The sequence below is a fragment of the Oncorhynchus keta genome, chromosome 11, assembly GCF_023373465.1.
Source record: "Oncorhynchus keta strain PuntledgeMale-10-30-2019 chromosome 11, Oket_V2, whole genome shotgun sequence".
Lineage (NCBI taxonomy): Eukaryota > Metazoa > Chordata > Actinopteri > Salmoniformes > Salmonidae > Oncorhynchus > Oncorhynchus keta.
Genome location: NC_068431.1, coordinates 21,075,249 through 21,094,857, shown reverse-complemented (window position 1 = coordinate 21,094,857; position 19,609 = coordinate 21,075,249). Strand labels below are relative to the sequence as shown.

The 19,609-nt window shown below is 38.8% G+C and overlaps 1 protein-coding gene across 2 annotated transcripts; it reads left to right on the top strand.

The window, feature by feature from the left end:
* Positions 1–3,270: 3,270 nt before the first annotated feature.
* On the top strand, positions 3,271–18,930 carry LOC118389893 (high affinity cGMP-specific 3',5'-cyclic phosphodiesterase 9A). 2 transcript variants are annotated; one of them, XM_052529691.1, is made up of 18 exons: positions 3,271–3,386; positions 3,842–3,951; positions 4,776–4,846; positions 5,386–5,463; positions 6,810–6,853; positions 6,974–7,028; positions 7,309–7,379; positions 7,553–7,640; positions 8,371–8,452; positions 8,538–8,612; positions 8,826–8,912; positions 9,093–9,197; positions 9,380–9,462; positions 11,989–12,145; positions 12,972–13,085; positions 13,297–13,401; positions 13,985–14,113; positions 14,763–18,930. In XM_052529691.1, exons 2-18 carry the CDS (start codon positions 3,883–3,885, stop codon positions 15,018–15,020), a joined length of 1,671 nt encoding a protein of 556 aa, XP_052385651.1. In that variant the 5' UTR covers positions 3,271–3,386; positions 3,842–3,882; the 3' UTR covers positions 15,021–18,930. The 2 variants fall into 2 exon arrangements, with proteins under 2 accessions (XP_052385651.1, XP_052385650.1); XM_052529690.1 differs by lacking the exon at positions 3,271–3,386 and having other exon boundaries at positions 3,734–3,951.
* The last annotated feature ends 679 nt before the right edge of the window (positions 18,931–19,609 follow it).

The following is a 19,609-nucleotide window of genomic DNA, read 5'->3' as shown; positions in this document are numbered from 1 at the left end:
AAATGTTAGAGCCACATTTGTAGGAAGAAAACATAAACCACTCTGTTTATTACAACTAAAACCTGCAGCTTCTATGAACTAAGCAAGATTTCAGACTTTCTCTTGCGACCCCCATTGGAAAACGGTGGGCTAGATGGAGTTCAGCTATGGAGAGAAGTTTCTGTACATGGCATGTTAGGAGAAATAATTTAGCAGCTTACGAGAATGAAGTTACGGTTAGGAAAAGGGTTGGGCTTAGCTAAAATGCAACGTTTGTCAACAACTGTTGTCCTCGACGTGACATCTAGATGGAGCTGTACTAGTCACAATCGTAGGAACCATCTATCCCGACAAACCATCGGTATCATAACAGGGGCTTTGACTTTTGCCCTCGGGCTCCGAAATTGCAAGTTGACAAACAGCCAGGGGACCGAGCCATGCAAAACGAGCTCACCCAATGTTTTCACGTGTGATTTTGATTGTAAATGTATCCCTTTTAGTGGCACGCTACCTACTCTCCTACATATTTATTTGTCAGAGAAGCTAAAATGTCATTTGGCTCTATACTCCAGCTTTTTGGATTTGAAATCAAATGAGCCGAAAATACATCATTTTTTATTTTGGGGTGTTTTGTTAGTGGAATTAAATACCCAATTAATACCCAATTAAATTAATACACTCAGCCCATTTCTAAGGATTTGTTAGAAACTTATTTGCATAAAATGGGCGGAGACCAGTCTCAAAATCAAGCACTAGCATTTATTCTTGAGAGTACTGAACATGATACAATTTACAACAGGTTATAAACGGAAAATGACGTCATTAGGTTTCGAACTGTTCCGTCTCTCCCCCACTCCGGTACAGTGGCAGTATAGTTCTCAAGCCTTCCTACATCGTCTCCCACCAATTTAGATAATTTCTGACCAAGCCAAGGTCTTCCTGTGTAGATAAGCATTCTAGCCAGTCTGACGATAAGTTCATTAGTTTCTACCAAGGAACAGACAGTCCTTGTTCTAATTCTTGATTATAATTACACACACATTCAGTACTAGGATTAAAATAAAATTCATACATCTATACAGTAACATAATAGTATTCTGATTAGTCAGTCCTGATTGAAATGTATACATAATTAGTCATTGATTTAAAAAAATCCCTTAACACTATCTAGAAGTGAAAGCATTTTATGTATCTAGTCCCCCCATTTTTGAAGGTGTCACACGTTTTTAGAGAAATTCACTTAGTGTATTACATTTATTTAAGTTTAGTATTTGGTCCCATATTCCTAGCACACAATGGCTACATCAAGCTTGTGACTACAAATTTGTTGGATGCATTTGCTTTTTTAGGTTGTGTTTCAGATTACTCTGGGCCCAATAGAAATGTAATAGTGTATTTTGTCATTTTGGAATCACTTCTATTGTAAATAATAATAATAATAATATATGCCATTTAGCTGACGCTTTTATCCAAAGCGACTTACAGTCATGTGTGCATATATTCTACTTATGGGTGGTCCCGGGAATCGAACCCACTACCCTGGCGTTACAAGCGCCATGCTCTACCAACTGAGCCACAGAAGGACTATGTTTCTGAACACTTCTACATTAATGTGGATGCTTCCATGATTCCAGATAATCATGAATGATTTGTGAATAATGATGAGTGAGGAAGTTAGAGGCATAAATATTATACCCTAACCTCCCCTGTTATTGATAATGGTGAGCGGTTAGAATGTTTTAGGGGCATGATCTTTGTGCATCGAACTTTCTCACTCATCCTTATTCACCCTCAAATAACAGGTGACATTCTATCTTGTAGGTTCATATAAGACATTTAATATCAAATCCAAAATGCTGGAGTTTTGAGCTGAATTAAAAAGTTTTCACTTCACTGGCCAAGTAAATACCTAGGGGACCAGTGTCCACAAATGTTTTTCTTTTTTTCAATGAATTGGTGTTTCATTCTTTGTAGATATTTATTTTGTGTTGACATTTTAGTTATTTCGAAGACACTCTTACCCAGAGTGACTTACAGTAGTGAGTGCATACATTTTCATTATTTCTTTTGTACTGGTCCCCCATGGGAATCGAACCAACAACCCTGGCATTACAAGTATCATCCTCTACCAACTGAGCATCCTCGCCGGTGGCCCATGTTATTAAGTTGATAATTGTACTTCAGGGACCCTCTGTTGCTTTGTTGTAGTTAGAGGGGGCGTAATATTTTTTAATATAATTGAGGAGGGATGCAGATAGTTGCAGTGCCCCAAATAAAGTCAGATGTTATACCATGCATAAGCTATGCAGAGGGCAGGCTGTATTATGTTACATGACTAATATTCCAAATACATTTAGAAAAAATGTAAATAATGAAGTGTAGTGTATGTACATCAGATGTCTGATTTAAGCTGAATAAATCTGAGCATGACCAACTGTATTTCATTTCCTGAAAAGGGCATGTTTTACCATGTTCATTATATATATATATATATATATATATATATATATATATATATATATATATATATATATAATGAACATTAATTTTGAAGTCTACCTAAAATCTGAAAGGTAAAATGCAACTCCTCACTATAAAAACCGTTGACTGGTGTAAACATGCTCCACGATGTTTTTATCTTGTCATATTTCATTGTTAACGGCACAGAAACGGCTCATACTCGCTTATCTAAATCCCATATCCCTCAAAAACATATTCTGCTACCACATCACCCATGTCTGCATTGCATTCCAAACGGCACCCTATTCCCTTTATAGTGCAGTACTTTTGACCAGGGTCCGTGAGACTTGTCAATAGTAGTGTACAATATAGGTAAAAGGGTACCATTTGGGATGCACACATACTTCTAACACCATCTGGACCTTTCATTTCCATGACCCTTAGTGAACTAATAATTAATCAGAACGAGCCCACTTTATTAATGATGTATGACGTGCACCATTCAAATCTGAGGTAACCCCTTGAATAGGCATTACCTAATGAGACCATCAAAGCTAAACACATGCACATGATGTCAATATTTGATTCTATTCCACCACCATGGGTGCATCTCATGTGTTTCCTTGATTCCTCTTTCTTAGCCGCCTCCTTGAACTGTGTTGGAGGCGAGGACGCAAGGAATCAATTAAATACTATTGAGATTTTACCTCCATGATCTCAATTCAGAGTTTCCTGAAAGGAGTGGATGATGTGAGAGGGTCAGGGGATAGCCTACTTCGCGATAGTAACGGTACCTTGGCAACTGCAGAGTTAATGGGTGATATTTAAAGGGCTGGTCGTGGATCCCTCCCCCAGGTTTCATACAGGTTGCATTCACTCGCTCTCTGGATCTGCAGCATATCAACAGGCAGGAGAGGTTTGCTTCTGACAGTGACTGACGGAAGTATGTAAGTCTAGTTTCGTTAGATTCTTTGCAAGATGAATTAGCATTGAGATACTTTTGATCTTGATATTATTTTTTTGCTACAGGAGTGCATTTATATTTCAATGTGTTATGTAGCAACTGGTTGACAGGAAAATTATAGTATTTATCTATATTCATATATTAATTAATTAATTCAAAGTATATGCAATTAATATTTAAAGAATTATGATAAATAAAGTTACTTTTACTTGCTTTTCATGGTAATGATCCAGCATGAATGTAATACATGGAATGGATAAATAGCTGCTCTGAATTAATTTCATCCTAGACATCAACATTTGTATTTCCTTCTGTACCTGCATACTTATTCTCAACCCCACGGTACACCACAATGATATGAAATTAATTGTAGACCGGTGAGCGTGGTACCAACGATCCATATGAGTAAAGTACAACTGTTATTTGTGCCTTTCTCAGTTCCCGTTTCATTTTTTCACGGAGTGAGGTACAAGGTCACTATGGGTACCAGCTCCTCATCATACGCCCCCAAGACAGTCTACCTAGATGTGGATGGGAAAATGCAGAAGGTGAGTGAGACCAACGATCTGTATAGATGCTCATGTTCCAAAGGCGGGGAGGCAGGCGACAAGCTTCGGTCCCAAATAAGCTCATGAAAACACATTGGGCTTATTTTTGTCAGATTTTGGCAAGAGTGAAACCTCTTGCCTCTTCCTCTTTGGTGAGACTGAGTGACACAACTTATGATCCTGGTACACCAGCTGCCATTATCAGTTCATTACAGCATTACAACAACAATGACATGCATGTTTTTAAGGAATTATATCACACTTTATAAGGAGGAGCTTAAAGTAGTGTAACTGAATCATAGGTATTGAAGGGATGGATGCTTGAGGTACATCAATTATATTAATTTGTAATTGTCATGAATGAGGATGGAAAGAAAGTTGAAGGAAAATGTGTTTTATGTTTGACGTTGATTGCATTAGCGGATTTTTAGATGTAGTAAATGTGAAGTAGTTTGAAGGATAGAGCTTACAACTCAAACCACTTGAACTCTCTCTGCCTTACATGTGACCACCTTGTGTTCATCTCCTGTGAAAGTATGGGGTCAAGAGATGCCGAGTTAAGACACAGGTGATTCACAGGTGGTTGTGACACAAAGGCAGGTCTAACACCTGGAGTGAACATGCTGTCATCATTATTGATATTCATTCTATTGATTTCAGTTGTTAGGAGTTTACGGTTATAAAGAAAACCATTACTTGAGGAGTATTATTTATCTTCAGTATCCCTGAAATACAGTACCAAGGCACTATTAAGTATGAAGATATGCAGTTTGATCAACATCAGTACTATTTGTATCTTTAAATGTTCTTGCCTCTGTTTTTAGGTGATTTTCAGTCGATACTGCAGCCCCTGTGACATCCGAGAACTGCTGTGTTCTTCCTCTAACATAGCCAGGTCAGTGGCACCTCACTGCCCCTTTTCACTCAAACACAAACGCATCTTAATTTGAGCCAGTTTGCTACAGCAGGAAAATAATCCTGCAGCATCAGAAAATGTGGATTATAATTCATGGACATTTTGATTGGGGTTGATACATTTTTTGTAAGGTGAAATCAAGTCTAAAATTTCAAAGTGGAAATTACAAACATCAGAAGCGTTTTTAATCCTCAAATACACCAGTTTTACATTTTGTCTATTGCAGGACAATTCTCCTGCAGCAGGGTGGTCAAATTAAGATCATACATCTGTACACCCTTATGTCCTGCACTTATCAACAATGTTAAATCAATATGCCAACTGTCTAACATTACTTATTATGCTAAAACTCTTGAGTTTGCATTATGGATCTCCTCACCTTTGAAGTTTGCATTGTCTGTCCTCAGCTTCAAAGTGTTTTTTTAACTTACCATTTCCCTTTTCCCCACTTAACATGATGCAGCCTACAATACTTTGATTTATTTAATACTTTGTGTGATACTTTGATTTGTCCTCAGAAATACTGCTATAAGGCTGGTGGACTCGGAGGGAGCGCTGGTCTCCATCGATCCCACAATGCCTACCAACACCCCAAAGTAATAACACGTGTTTTTGGAAACACTATTTTTTACAGTCCGTTGTTTGACCTGGTATTTATTCAGACAATACATTGTGAATAGGTAATAAGCTTATATTAGTCATTGGTTTGGTGTAGTCATGGTAGCAGAAAGTATACATTATTACCATATAATTTCCTACAATATATACACTACAGTGCAAAAGTTTGGGGTCACTTAGAAATGTCTTTTTTTTTTTTAAAGAAAAGTTTGAGAAACAGACGCCTCACAAGTCCTCAACTGGCAGATTCATTAAATAGTACCTGCAAAACAGTGAAGAGGTGACTGGGATACAGGCCTTCTAGACAGTGTTCCTCTGTCCTGTGTCTGTTCTTTTGCCCATCATAATCTTTTCTTTTTATTGGCCAGTCTGAGATATGGCGTCTTCCTTGCAACTCTGCCTAGAAGGCCAGCATACCGGAGTCGCCTCTTCAATGTTGATGTTGAGACTGGTGTTTTGCGGGTACTATTTAATGAAGCTGCCAGTTGATGACTAGTGAGGCCTCTCAAACTAGACACTTTAATGTACTTGTCCTCTTGCTCAGTTGTGCACCGGGGCATCCCACTCCTCTTTCTATTCTGGTTAGAGCCAATTTGCTCTGTTCTGTGAAGGGAATAGTACACAGCATTGTACGAGATCTTCAGTTTCTTGGCAATTTCTCAAATGGAATAGTCTTAATTTCTCAGAACAAGAATAGACTGACGAGTTTCAGAAGAAAGTTCTTTCTGGCCATTTTGAGCCTGTAATCAAACCCACAAATGCTGATGCTCCAGATACTCAACTAGTCTAAAGAAGGCCAGTTTTATTGCTTCTTTAATCAGAACAACAGTTTTCAGCTGTGCTAACATAACTGCAAAAGGGTTTTCTAATGATAAATTAGCCTTTTAAAATTATACATTTAAGATTAGCTAACACAATGTGCCATTGGAACACAGGAGTGATGGTTGCTGATAATGGGCCTCTGTACGCCTAATGTAGATATTCCGTTAAAAGAAACAGGTGTTTCCAGCTACAATAGTCATTTGCAACATTAACAATGTCTACACTGTATTTCTGATCAGTTTGATGTTATTTTAATGGACATTTTTTTAAATTTTCTTTCACAAACAACATTTCTAAGTGACCCCAAACTTTTGAACGGTAGTGTATATATTTTCAAATGTAAACAACAAAAAATGAACTGGAACAATACTTTAAAGTAATATTGTGACACTGTAGGTAAACGTTTTTCCAGATGGTTCAAGCTAAATCACTTAAATTGGAGGGTGGGATACTAGCTGCAATTACTGTGGTTACTGAAATCTGTTGTTTTGTCTCATCACAGCTCCCAGTACAAGGTAATGCCTCAGTCGACTGGTCAGGTGGGAGGTACGCTACAATACGAAGCATTTGCGAATTCTATAATTTTCAGTCACACATACAGTAATGGTAAACAGATAATACAGAAACAAAGTCAGAACCACCGATACATATTTTTCCTCCTTTCAGACAAAGAAGACATGTTCCAGAATGTTTTGTCTCAGGTGGCAGAGCAATTTAGCAGGTGATGTACAAGTATTACATTTTTAATATTTGAGTAATTTAGCAGAAACTCTTATCCAGAGTGTTTAATATAGTTTATTTGATTAAGTTAGAAATGATATCTGAGAAAATATCTGTGGCCATTGCACCAATTTCTGGTTTTGTCTCTCTTTTCATTCATCTGTTCAGTCTAATGTGTTGATTTGATTGATTTTAAGAATGCATACTGTCCACTGTTGCCTAGGCTCACACAGATTTCTGCTCAATTCAAGGAGCTATGTTTTCCTCTATTTCTGTTTCAGGGCTTTTAGAATCAATGAGTTGAAGACAGAGGTGACCAATAGGCTTGCCATGTTGGAGAAGAGAGTGGAGTGTGAGTGATGGCGTTACTGTATTAACGTTGGCACCACTGGCTTTAGTTTGTGGGAATATTCACACCTACACTGTATATACTATTATATGCAATATAAAAATTTAATATATAAAAAATAATATTGGTTTTGTTGTGAAATATTTAATATGGTATACATTGACTCTCTGTTGCAGTAGAGGGGCTTAAAATGGTGGAGATTGAGAAGTGCAAGAACGACCTGAGGAAATTACGGGATGAGATGACCTCAAAGGGAGGAGGAAGGTCAGACAACTGCAAATAAACCAAATGATCATATCAGATAGTAGTAATAATAATAATAATGAATTAAACAGAATCCAGATGTATATGTCTACATTTACAACATTTAAGTTTAAAAGGTCAATGTTGGTGAGGTCAATGTTGAAAAGATTATATAGAAGACACTCAAATCCGTGTTGATTCATTCAAAAGGCCTTTTAAGGCCCAAAGTAACATATTGTTCAGTACATTTCCCTTTAAGGGGCAATCTGCAATTGCTACATCCATTTTTGGATTGTTAAATTAATGATATCCATTGATTCTTAAAGAATATACCTTATAAATGCTTAAGTTCAACTGTCCTACCCCATCAGATCCCCAAATATAAGCATGTTTTAATACCTTTTTTGTAAACAAACACTGTATACCCTCAAAACATGGTTCAAACCATAATTTTTTCCTCTTGGATAGTCAGATTTGTCTATGAATTTGAGTGGTTACCATTCTCCAGCTCAATCCTCAGCTCTTTCCAAAACAGAGGCAGGGTAGCCGCTTTTGTTATTCTTTAAACTGCAGATTGTCTAATTAATACTGCATGCGTGGTCTATTATGATTCAAATAAGCCATATGTTGCCCTTAAATCAGTGTTGATTGAAGGCCCATTACATGAAAGACCCTTGAATATGTTCTTATATATTCTTAACTTGTAAGCTACCACCCTTCTGTTTTCCCCAATATTGGTTCTTATTATTAGAGTGACTTGTGGTTGCAAATATAGCTTCACAGAGGACGGCAAGAAACTCTCCCCAAGACGAGACGTTCCAAATTACCCAAAGGTAAACCGTTAAAGCATAATAACCAGTACACCTTTTGTTAATGGTGAATAAATGACTTACATTACTCTTTGCACTATGTCTACAGTATACTCTATCCCAGGAGACCATAGAAGCTCTGAAGAAACCTACATTTGATGTTTGGCATTGGGAGCACAATGAGGTTGGGGATATTTCGTGTAGCCTAATTTGGGCAAATATGCATTGCATGTATGTATAAATGTATTTTTATCTGACAAATTATTATTCTTGCTTTGGTACTTTTTCCAAGGCAATCTATAAAGATAGCTAATCAGTGTCTTAGTCCCAATTGCTATGTGTAGCATTAAACATATTCTGATGGTACTCATTACTGTATTGTGTTTCCAATGTGGAGATGTTAAGCTGTCTGGAGTACATGTATCATGATCTGGGCCTGGTGAAGGAATTTAATATGAACCCCATCACACTGAAACGATGGCTGGTGAGTTAGATCCACACTTGTGAAACCCCTATCTTTACCCAAGTAGTCATTAGCCTCGATTTCCATTCTTTATCTCATGAAAGTAAAAATATGCACTTATGAGCTGATTCAAAATATGCACACTATTAAAAAAAAGTATTGATTTCTTGTTTGAAAGATGTTTGTTGCTTTGTGTTTCAGCTGGGAATCCAGGAGAATTACCGCAACAACCCGTTCCATAACTTCCGCCACTGCTTCTGTGTCAGTCAGATGATGTATGGAATGATTCACTTGTGCAACTTACAAGTGAGAACACACCTCGTGTGTGTGTGTGTGTGTGTGTGTGTGTGTGTGTGTGTGTGTGTGTGTGTGTGTGTGTGTGTGTGTGTGTGTGTGTGTGTGTGTGTGTGTGTGTGTGTGTGTGTGTGTGTGTGTGTGTGTGTGTGTGTGTGTGTGTGTGTCACTCTGACTCTAGCTGTGTTTCTCAGGAGAGGCTCACCATGACTGACATGTGCATCCTCATGACAGCTGCCGTGTGTCACGACCTAGATCACCCAGGCTACAACAACACGTAGGTCACATTACATATACCTTTATATATATATATATACAGTTGAAGGTTTACATACACTTACGTTGGAGTCATTAAAACTTGTTTTTAAACCACTCCACAAATTTCTAACAAACTATAGTTTTGGCAAGTCAGTTAGGACATCTACTTTGTGCATGAAACAAGTATTTTGTCCAGCAATTGTTTACAGACAGATTATTTCACTTAGAATTCACTGTATCACAATTGCACTGGGTCAGGAGTTTACATACACTAAGTTGACTGTGCCTTTAAACAGCTTGGAAATTCCAGAAAATTATGGCATTGCTTTAGAAGCTTCTGATATGCTAATTGACATAATTTGATTCAATTGGAATATATATATATATGTATATATGTATATATATATGTATATATGTGTGTGTGTGTGTGTGTGTGTGTGTGTGTGTGTGTATATATATATATATGGGGAGAACAAGTATTTGATACACTGCCGATTTTGCAGGTTGTCCTACTTACAAAGCATGTCTGACGATTTTCCTACTTACAAAGCATGTAGAGGTCTGTCATTTTTATCATAGGTACACTTCAACTGTGAGAGACGGAATCTAAAACAAAAATCCAGAAAATCACCTACCAACCAATGCAATAAAATGCTAATTAATTACTTAGAAAATCACATTATGATTTTTGTTTTAGATTCCGTCTCAGTTGAAGTGTAACTATGATAAAAATTACAGACCTCTACATGCTTTGTAAGTAGGAAAATCGTCAGTGTATCAAATACTTGTTCTCCCCACTGTTTATGTCTATATATAGTACCAGTCAAAAGTTTGGACACACCTACTCATTCATGGATTTTTCTTTATTTTTACTATTTTCTACATTGTAGCATGATAGTGAAGAAATAACACATATGGAATCATGTAGAAACCCAAAAAATTTTAAACAAAAAGTATATTTTAGATTTGAGATTCTTCAAAGTCGCCACCCTTTGCCTTGATGCCAGCTTTGAATACTCTTGGCATTCTCTCAACCAGCTTCATGAGGTTGTCACGTGGAATGCATTTCAATTAACAGTTATGCCTTGTTAAAAGTAAATTTTTGGAATTTCTTTCCATCTTTATGAGTTTGAGCCAATCAGTTGTGTTGTGAGAAGGTAGGTGTGGTATACAGAAGATAGCCCTGTTTGGTCAATGACCAAGTCCATATTATGGCAAGAACAGCTCAGATAAGCAAAGAGAAACGTCAGTCCATCATTGATTGAAGACATGAAGGTCAGTCAATACGTAAAATGTGCAGTCGCAAAAACCATCAAGTGCTATGATGAAACTGGCTCTCATGAGGACCGCCAAAGGAAAGGAAGACCCAGAGTTACCTCTGCTGCAGAGGATAAGTTCTTGGATAAGTTCTTCATTTTTGCAAATGTATAAAAAATCCATACAGAAATATCTAATTTACATAAGTATTCACAACCCTGAGTCAATACATGTTAGAATCACCTTTGGCAGCAATTACAGCTGCAAATCTGTCTCTAAGAGCTTTGCACATGTAGATTGTACAATATTTGCACATCTATTATTAAAAAAATTATTCAATTATGTTGAGGCTCAGATCTGGGGAAGGTGCCAGAACATGTCAGCAATATTAAGGTCCCCAACAATGCAGTGTGCTCCATCATTCTTAAATGGAAGAAGTTTGGAACCACCAAGACTCTTCCGAAAGCTGTCAGCCCAGCCAAACTGAGAAATCAGGGGAGAAGGGCCTTCAGGGAGGTGACCAAGAACTGGATGGTCACTCTGACAGAGTTCTAGAGTTCATCTGTGGAGATGGAAGAACCTTCCAGGAGGACAACTATCTCTGCAGCACTCCACCAAGCAGGCCTTTATGGTAGAGTGGCCAGACGGAAGCCACTCCTCAGAAAAAGGCACATGACAGCCCGCTTAAAGTGTGGCACCTGAAGACTCTGACTTTGAGAAATAAGATTCGACGAATTCTTTGGCCTGAATGCCAAGCGCCATGCTGTGGGGATGTTTTTCAGCGGCAGGGACTGGGAGACCTGTCAGGATAGAGGCAAAGATGAACGGAGCAAAGTACAGAAAATCCTGTATGAAAACTTACTTATAATAAGAACAGCAATGATTTTTTTATTTTTTTATTTTACCTTCATTTAACCAGGCAAGTCAGTTAAGAACATATTCTTATTTTCAATGACAGCCTGGGAACAGGCTACACCTGTTCAGGGGCAGAACGTGTCAGCTCGGGGGTTTGAACTCACAACCTTCCGGTTACTAGTCCAACGCTCTAACCACTAGGCTACGCTGCCGCCCCATGATAACAATTAAACTTACTAAATAAAAAGGGGGAGGGAGACCTCAAACTGGAGCAAAGATTCACCTTCCAACAGGACAACAACCCCAAGTACACAGCCAAGACAATGCAGGAGTGGCTTTGGGACAAGTCTCGGAATGTCCTAGAGTGGCCCAGCTAGAGCCCGGACTTGGAGACCTGAATATACTTGTGTGCTAATGCTATGTCCTGTGGCAGGTACCAGATAAACGCTCACACAGAGCTGGCGGTGCGCTACAACGACATCTCGCCCCTGGAGAACCATCACTGTGCCGTGGCCTTCCAGATCATCTCCATGCCAGAGTGTAACATCTTCGCCAACATAGAAACGGAAGCCTTCAAACACCTCAGACAGGTGAGGCACCAGGTTTCTCACAGCAAGGACCTCACTGCAATTTGAATAACAAAGCATTTGTGAAGTAGCATGTATTATAGTTCAGAAGCTAAAAATGGGGTTTAGCTAAGTTAGGATAACTATACACTGAGTGTACAAAACATTAGGATCACCTTCCTATTATTGAGTTGTACCCCCTTTTGTCCTCAGAACAGCCTCAATTCATCAGGCATGGACTGTTCAAGTTGTCGAAAGCGTTCCACAGGGATGCTGGGCCATGTTGACTCCAATGCTTTCCACAGTTGTGTCATGTTGGCTGGATGTCTTTTGGGTGGTGGATCATTCTTGATACACACAGGAAACTGTTGAGCATGAAAACCCCAGTCGTGTTGCACTTCTTGACACATTCAAACCGGTGCGCCTGGCATCTACTACCATAACCCGTTCAAAGGCACTTAAATATTTTTGTCATTCACCCTATGAATGGCGCACACACACAATCCTTGTCTCAATTGTCTCAAGGCTTAAAAATCCTTCTTTAACTTGTCTCCTCCCCTTCCTCTATACTGATTTGAAGTGGATTTAACAAGTGACTTTAATAAGGGATCATAGCTCATCTGGATTCACCTGGTCAGTCTAGGTCATGGAAAGAGCAGGTGTTCCTCATGTTTTGTACACTGTGTATAGCCTACCATGAATAGAAACCAACACTATTGTAAAATAAATGGTATTACACATCACCACCTAAACATAGGGATAGTTTCGCACAGAGGATGGCTTTTGTTTGTGATTTTGGCCAGGATTGGTTTCTAGTATAGTATAATGATATTATTTGCGACCTTGGCAGGCTATCATCACTCTCATCTTAGCCACAGATATGGCCAGACACGGTGAGATACTGGACTCCTTCAAGCAGAACGTGGACAACTTTGACTTCACCAACCACAAGCATGTGACATGTGTATGTATGCAATTACGTATATCCTCAAGTCAAGGTTGATATACAGCATGTGTCAAATGTATTGCAGAGACTTTGGGGGATGCCCAAACCCGGGTCTAGCAATGGACAACCCAGCACCTTAACCTTAATGCCAAGATGTCTGAACCTCTTTACAAGGTTGTTAGGTGTTACATCCGTTATGATTGAGGATTGTTGTTGCGTGTCTGTGCAGCTAAAGCTGGTGTTGATCAAGTGCTGCGACATCTCCAATGAGGTGAGACCCACGGAGGTGGCCGAGCCCTGGCTAGACTGCCTGCTGGAGGAATACTTTATGCAGGTGAGGTACTGCTTTTTTGAAAATGATTGTCAATTAACTCACCATTATTTTAAATAATAACCATAATTGTGAAGAAAAAGTATAGTCTTGACTAATCTCAGTCACAGAACAAAAATCGTGCAAATTAAGTTCTGGGGGGAGACAAGAGTAGCAAAGTCTCCACCCCTCCAAATGAAAACTCTCAGCCAGTTTCGGGCATGTCTATGGGACAAATGTCCCTTCCCCTTCCAAAATGTGAGAGCCTGTGAAATTCAGATTTGTCCAAACGATTAGTGACAAATCAGTTGTGTACTGGAACAAAGTTCTCATTAGTCGTTGAATCCCACAGTCTGTCGACAAATGTTACTACCATTTATGGTACGTGTATTTGTCAATGATAGATTGACCAACCTTTAATGTTGCAAGGAAGTATTTTCACCTTAAAGATATTTACATTTCTTCTCATGAAATCACACAAATCCTTGGTTTAAGGCAAACTATATATGCATTTGCCAATGGGTGTGGGGAGGTGTGCCTCTTTCTTTCCAATGAGGAAAGAAGTAAATGTTCTGTATAGGCTTTCATGATCTGTTTTTGTGTTCAGAGTGACAGAGAGAAATCTGAGGGTCTCCCAGTTGCTCCGTTCATGGATCGGGACAAAGTGACCAAACCCACCGCTCAGATTGGCTTCATCAAATTCGTCCTCATTCCCATGTTTGAGACTGTTATGAAGGTGTGTTTCTGTTTCCGAGTGAGCCTGTGACTGAGATCCCGAGTGAGATTCAACAATCCAAAATGTTTGCCAACAAAAATATATGTTATAACACTGTGGGGCAGTTTCCTGGACAGGTGTTCAAACTTTAGAACCCAGTTCCTACATTTTAATATAAAAATAGATTTTATCAAACAAAACTATGATACATGTTATCTCTGGGACCCTCAGGGTGGCAAATCAGAGCAAGATAACTGAATGTAAGTACATTATTTACCTTCAGAGGTGAATGTATCAAACCAGTTGCCGTGATACTAGTTTTTTGTTGTTGTGCACTCTCCTCAAACAATAGCATTGTATTTTTTCACTGTAATAGCAACTGTAAATTGGACAGTGCAGTTAGATAAAGAAGAATTTAAGCTTTCTGCCCATGTAAGACATGTCTATGTCCTGGTAAATGTTCTTGTTACTTACAACAACATGCTAATCACATTAGCTCAACCTTCCCAGTAGAGGTTAATCAATGGATGTAAATCAGTGGTGGCAGGTGACTTAAAAAAATGTTTGTAGGATAATGGATGAAAACTATTTTGGGACAAAAAGCTAATGGGATGACACACTTTAGGTTCTGAGCCACTCTTAAATGACTACATCTAAATGTGTGTCCTAGCTTTTTCCCCAGATTGAGGAGATTATGGTGCAGCCTTTGCGGGATTCTCGAGACCACTATGAAGAACTTAAACAGATTGACGATGCCATGACTGAGGTAAAACCCTTCTCCTCACACCTCGTTGACCTCAAGAATCGAGGTCAATCTCATTTACATTGTATGTTAAAAATAAATGAAATAAACATGGAATACATTATGGCTGACTCATTATACAGACTCTTGAGAAAAAAAAACAATAGAGAACATGGGCATTTGTAGTTAAAATTGTGTTTCATTATTTTCCTGAATTGACTGAAGTTAAGCTGAATGTGTCATGCCCATTGAAAATGGGGGTCCTTTTATACATTTGTTTGCTGAAAATACAAAATAAATGTTTCTTCAATGCATAATTAACTCAAAGATATCAAATGTGGCCATCAGTTCCCCCTTGAAAGAATTAAGTGCATGACACCTCTGCCTCATCATTGCTTTCCTTTTATTGTGTGCAGATGCGGTATGTCCTGTTATAAGGCACTACTACAGCAGCGTAGTGATGATAATAACTGGCTCAGGGGTGAAGTTTCCCCTATGTGCAGATCGAGACTCAGCTTCCTCAATACTAACCTTAGCACTAGTGGGGAAACTTTTAAACTGACCCAAGATCAGCGGCTAGGGGTAACTTCACCCAATAACTGTGGCCTTAGTCCTTAGACTATCTACCAGCTTTATTACTCTATAAAATCCCTCCACCGCCATCTTGTGTTAACATAAAGGTGTCTTTTGTTCTACAAGGCACAGAAGAAAAAAACTGAGAGCAAGTCATTAGGAGGAAAGAAGAAATAAACTTTTCCTGCAAACTCATTGGTACCTTGTAAGTTTAAACGTTAGATAGATGTGACGTGCTCTCCTCTTTCACTCTCTGACCAAACTTTATCCCACTAATGATGTAGTTTACGTTTATCCCAACATGAAGGATATTTAGAGGGGGACCTGATCCTAAATGAACACTTCTACTCTGAGACATGCAGCCCATACAGCATTAGTAGGCCCTAGACTGGTTTCAATAGTAAGTGTCATGTGCCATCTAGTGGTAATACCAGTGTTACCATATGGTTATTAGGCTTCAGATTAAGTAAATGTATGAACTTCACAGGCTTGTGAAAGTGCACAGGGATTTTGATACTGCTTTACAATAAATATTGAGGGTCTTATTCTACTGATATGATGATCGATGCTTGACATCCATTTGACAAATAAACATTCTCGCTCTTATCCATAATAATCTTGTCAGGTAAACGCAGGTGCCTAGACCAGAGTAGGCACATTTGCTATTTAACGGAACTTTTATTTTGACAAAACTATCAGTAGAATTTCAAAATGCAATGGAAACACATTGAACTTCAGATTTGTATTCGGTTCATGAAAATGTATTTTTGTGTCACCACGGAAAGCCCAAACCCCTGCTCATGCAAACCTGGTGATTAGATGGTCTTGTGTAGATTATATTTTCAACCAGAAACTATCAGGAAATAACACTGATGTATGTTTTTCCAATGAGGAAACCAATGTTTGTTTAATCAGCTCTTGTACAATATGATACACAACAAATGTAATTGTGACTGAACTGGGCTTTTAAATAATAATAATAATAATAATATATGCCATTTAGCAGACGCTTTTATCCAAAGCGACTTAGTCATGTGTGCGTATTGCTGATTTATCATATGATTGATATTGTTATGACATTCTATAAAAGGTAAAGCTTTTATACTAACTATTTTAGAAGGCATATTGACATGGCTGTTCTATTGTAGAGAAGTGTGTGTGTGTGTGTGTGTGTGTGTGTGTGTGTGTGTGTGTGTGTGTGTGTGTGTGTGTGTGTGTGTGTGTGTGTGTGTGTGTGTGTGTGTGTGTGTGTGTGTGTGTGTGTGTGTGTGTGTGTGTGTAATAGGTCTACCTCACCCCACCCCTCTCTTTTGACACCTAGTTCTGTGTGACCTTTGGTACTATCTCCAGCAGATGCATATTATGCAATATTTTCCTCTTATCCTGTTCTCCTCATTTGACCCTTGACCTGAAGTAGAAATAATCCAGGATCACAACTCTGGGGGCTGAGATCTGTTGTCCTAATCATGTACTTTCCTCCCCCTTGAATTGCATGTGTTGATATGTCAGCGGTGGCTGGTGTCACTTTAAATCGAACATCTAACATTCCATTCAAGCCATTGCTATGAGCCGTCTTCCCTTTACCAACCTCCACTGTTAAATGTATTATCTGTATATTAATCGGCCTTTGAATAAGATCCCATTGATGGATGGCTATGTCGAAAACGCCTCACTTTACAATGTAGATCTTCTGTTGTTCATAATGATAGTCTTATCACACAATAACCCTCATTCCCAATTAACTGGTTATGCCCACCTCTGTTTTCTGGCTTTAGAGACCTCGGATGGTGTTTCCATTCCGAGGGGGAAGCAAGGCGTCTGCCTGAGCCTGAGCAACCGTCTTGGCTTGGTTTTGGCCATAGAAAGGGAGACTCCTCCCCTAATACCACAACTTCCTGTAGTTATATAGTTATGTAGCCAGCCCAGGCAAGTAGGGTGGAGAAAAATACAAATTAACCAATCAGCACCTTCCCTCTCTCCTTAGCCCCTCCCAACATAAAGTGAGAAGAGGAGAGAAGACGGCAGTGATATTGTTTGACCTTAGGGGTGACAACACTGGGGCTGGTTTTGTTTCTTCTTGTTACTTTTGCACAAGGTTTTCTTTTGGTAGAGAAGGATGAAACATTTAGGGACAAATATGAAGAGATTGTGTCTTCTAAATTAGTATGCGAGGTAGGTTAAATAATAGTATTTATAATATGGATAGTATTTACAAAGGGCTTTTCATTGTATGGGCCTAACGTGTACTGTACCTCAGCCACCTTATGGGAATTTTAAAGACAAAGTTGGAGATTAGGGACATATAGCAGGTCGGAAGTATTTTAACTGAGCCAGTTTTGTAGAAACCACTACATGATTTACAGTGAAGGGACAAATACATTTCTACCAGTGTATATTTTGACACGTGCGTGTATGACTTTGCATATCAAATTAAATTGCAATATTTATTGGCCGATCATCTCGAAGATGTCTTTATTTTAAACTTGCGTCTCCTGAGAAACTGTAGAGGTCAGTGTGTGACAACTATTACACTACATTTTATTTCTCCACCTGCTGGTTATTTGGGACACCTTTTCCGTTCTGAGGCCTAACTAAGACCTTTTATCACACTAGTTTTCCTCTTGAAAAGTAGTTATCCATCATTATCAACCTGGTCTCTCATACATACTATACACACAAACACCCAGAAGCAATAGCCAGCTGCAAAACATTCACAATGCGGAGTGATATAACATCACAACTTTATATATCAGGGATCAGCAACTAGATTAAGCCGTGGGATGTTTTTTTTCTTGAGAGATGTTCAGGGGGCCAGAAAATAAATACAAATAATTATGCAGACTGAAAATTGACCTCAAGAAGCCCAAAAAATATAACATTAGACTAAAACATCATTTCAAACCTTGCTTAAATGTGTATACCATCACATAAATCCAATCAAAATCCAATTAAATGGTATTTGTCACATGCTTCGTAAACAACAGTTGTAGACTAACAATGCAGAAAGAAAGAAAAATAGAGAAACAATAGAATAAAAAAATGACACTAAATAGTAAAAGTTATAATAATATACAATGAGTAACGATAACTTGGCTTAACACTGTAGTGTTCACGATACCAACCTTGTATTAATGATACAATACCAGGCCAAAGAAATAATAGAAAAGTAACAACACTTAATAATATGCTATGAGTAATGATAACGTCACTATACACTCACTATATCTCTTTATTATGTGTAGGAATACTTTGTAAAAGATTTCCAAAATTAAAATGACTGGTAGTTCTGTTGCCGTCCTGGTCGGCCTTGCTGACCTCGTCGATGTGGAAGACCTAGCCATTGAGGGCGGAGGAGAAGGCGGAGGCCAGGCGCTGGGCCTGGCAGTGCAATGTCTTCTTCGCCTTGCTGTCAGCATCAAGATGACCGGCTCTGAGGGCTGGGCAGTCTGGAGGTGCCTCCCCAGGTGGATTGTACTCCTCAGAGCGCTGGCTGGGGAAACACCTTTGTCACACTCTCCATCTCCCTGAGTAAGTCATCTCGTAAGGCCATCAGAAGGCCAGCAGAAGCCCCAGCAAGGATCAACGCTCGCACATTATCTATGGAAAAAGCAGAAACGGGCAGATAAGGCTACTCTATTTGACCATCATTCCATACACCTAAAGCTGAGTTCACAGAGACCTTCTGAGTAAATCTAGACCAATCTCAACTAGCTGGTTTAGATTTTGGAACACTGGAACCTGTTCACATAGAAAATCAGACAAAATCCAAAACTGATCAATCCACATGTTCAATCTTTCTAAACTGAGAAAATCTCAGTTTTAGAACTTTTAAATGGGATTGTCAGATTTTCTCTGTTTTTGTTTTAGCCTTTCTCAGATGGTCTTTGTGAAAATAAAGTAATTCCTTGTTCACCACTGCAACCACCCAAGCCATAGACTTCTCTCTGCTTCTGCACAAACGGCACATAGTCTGACACCAACAGGCTCCTGAACAGTTTATATCCCTAAGCCAAAAGACTGCTGAATAGCTTACAGAATGGCTACACGGACCGAGTTTACCCTAATTTTGCAGTCTCTATGCACATTCACAGGGCCCTACACACTTACACACACGGACACTCCAACACACATACAATCACTCACTCCGTCATTTGCTCACCCACACATAATATGCACATACATATATACATATATACTGACTC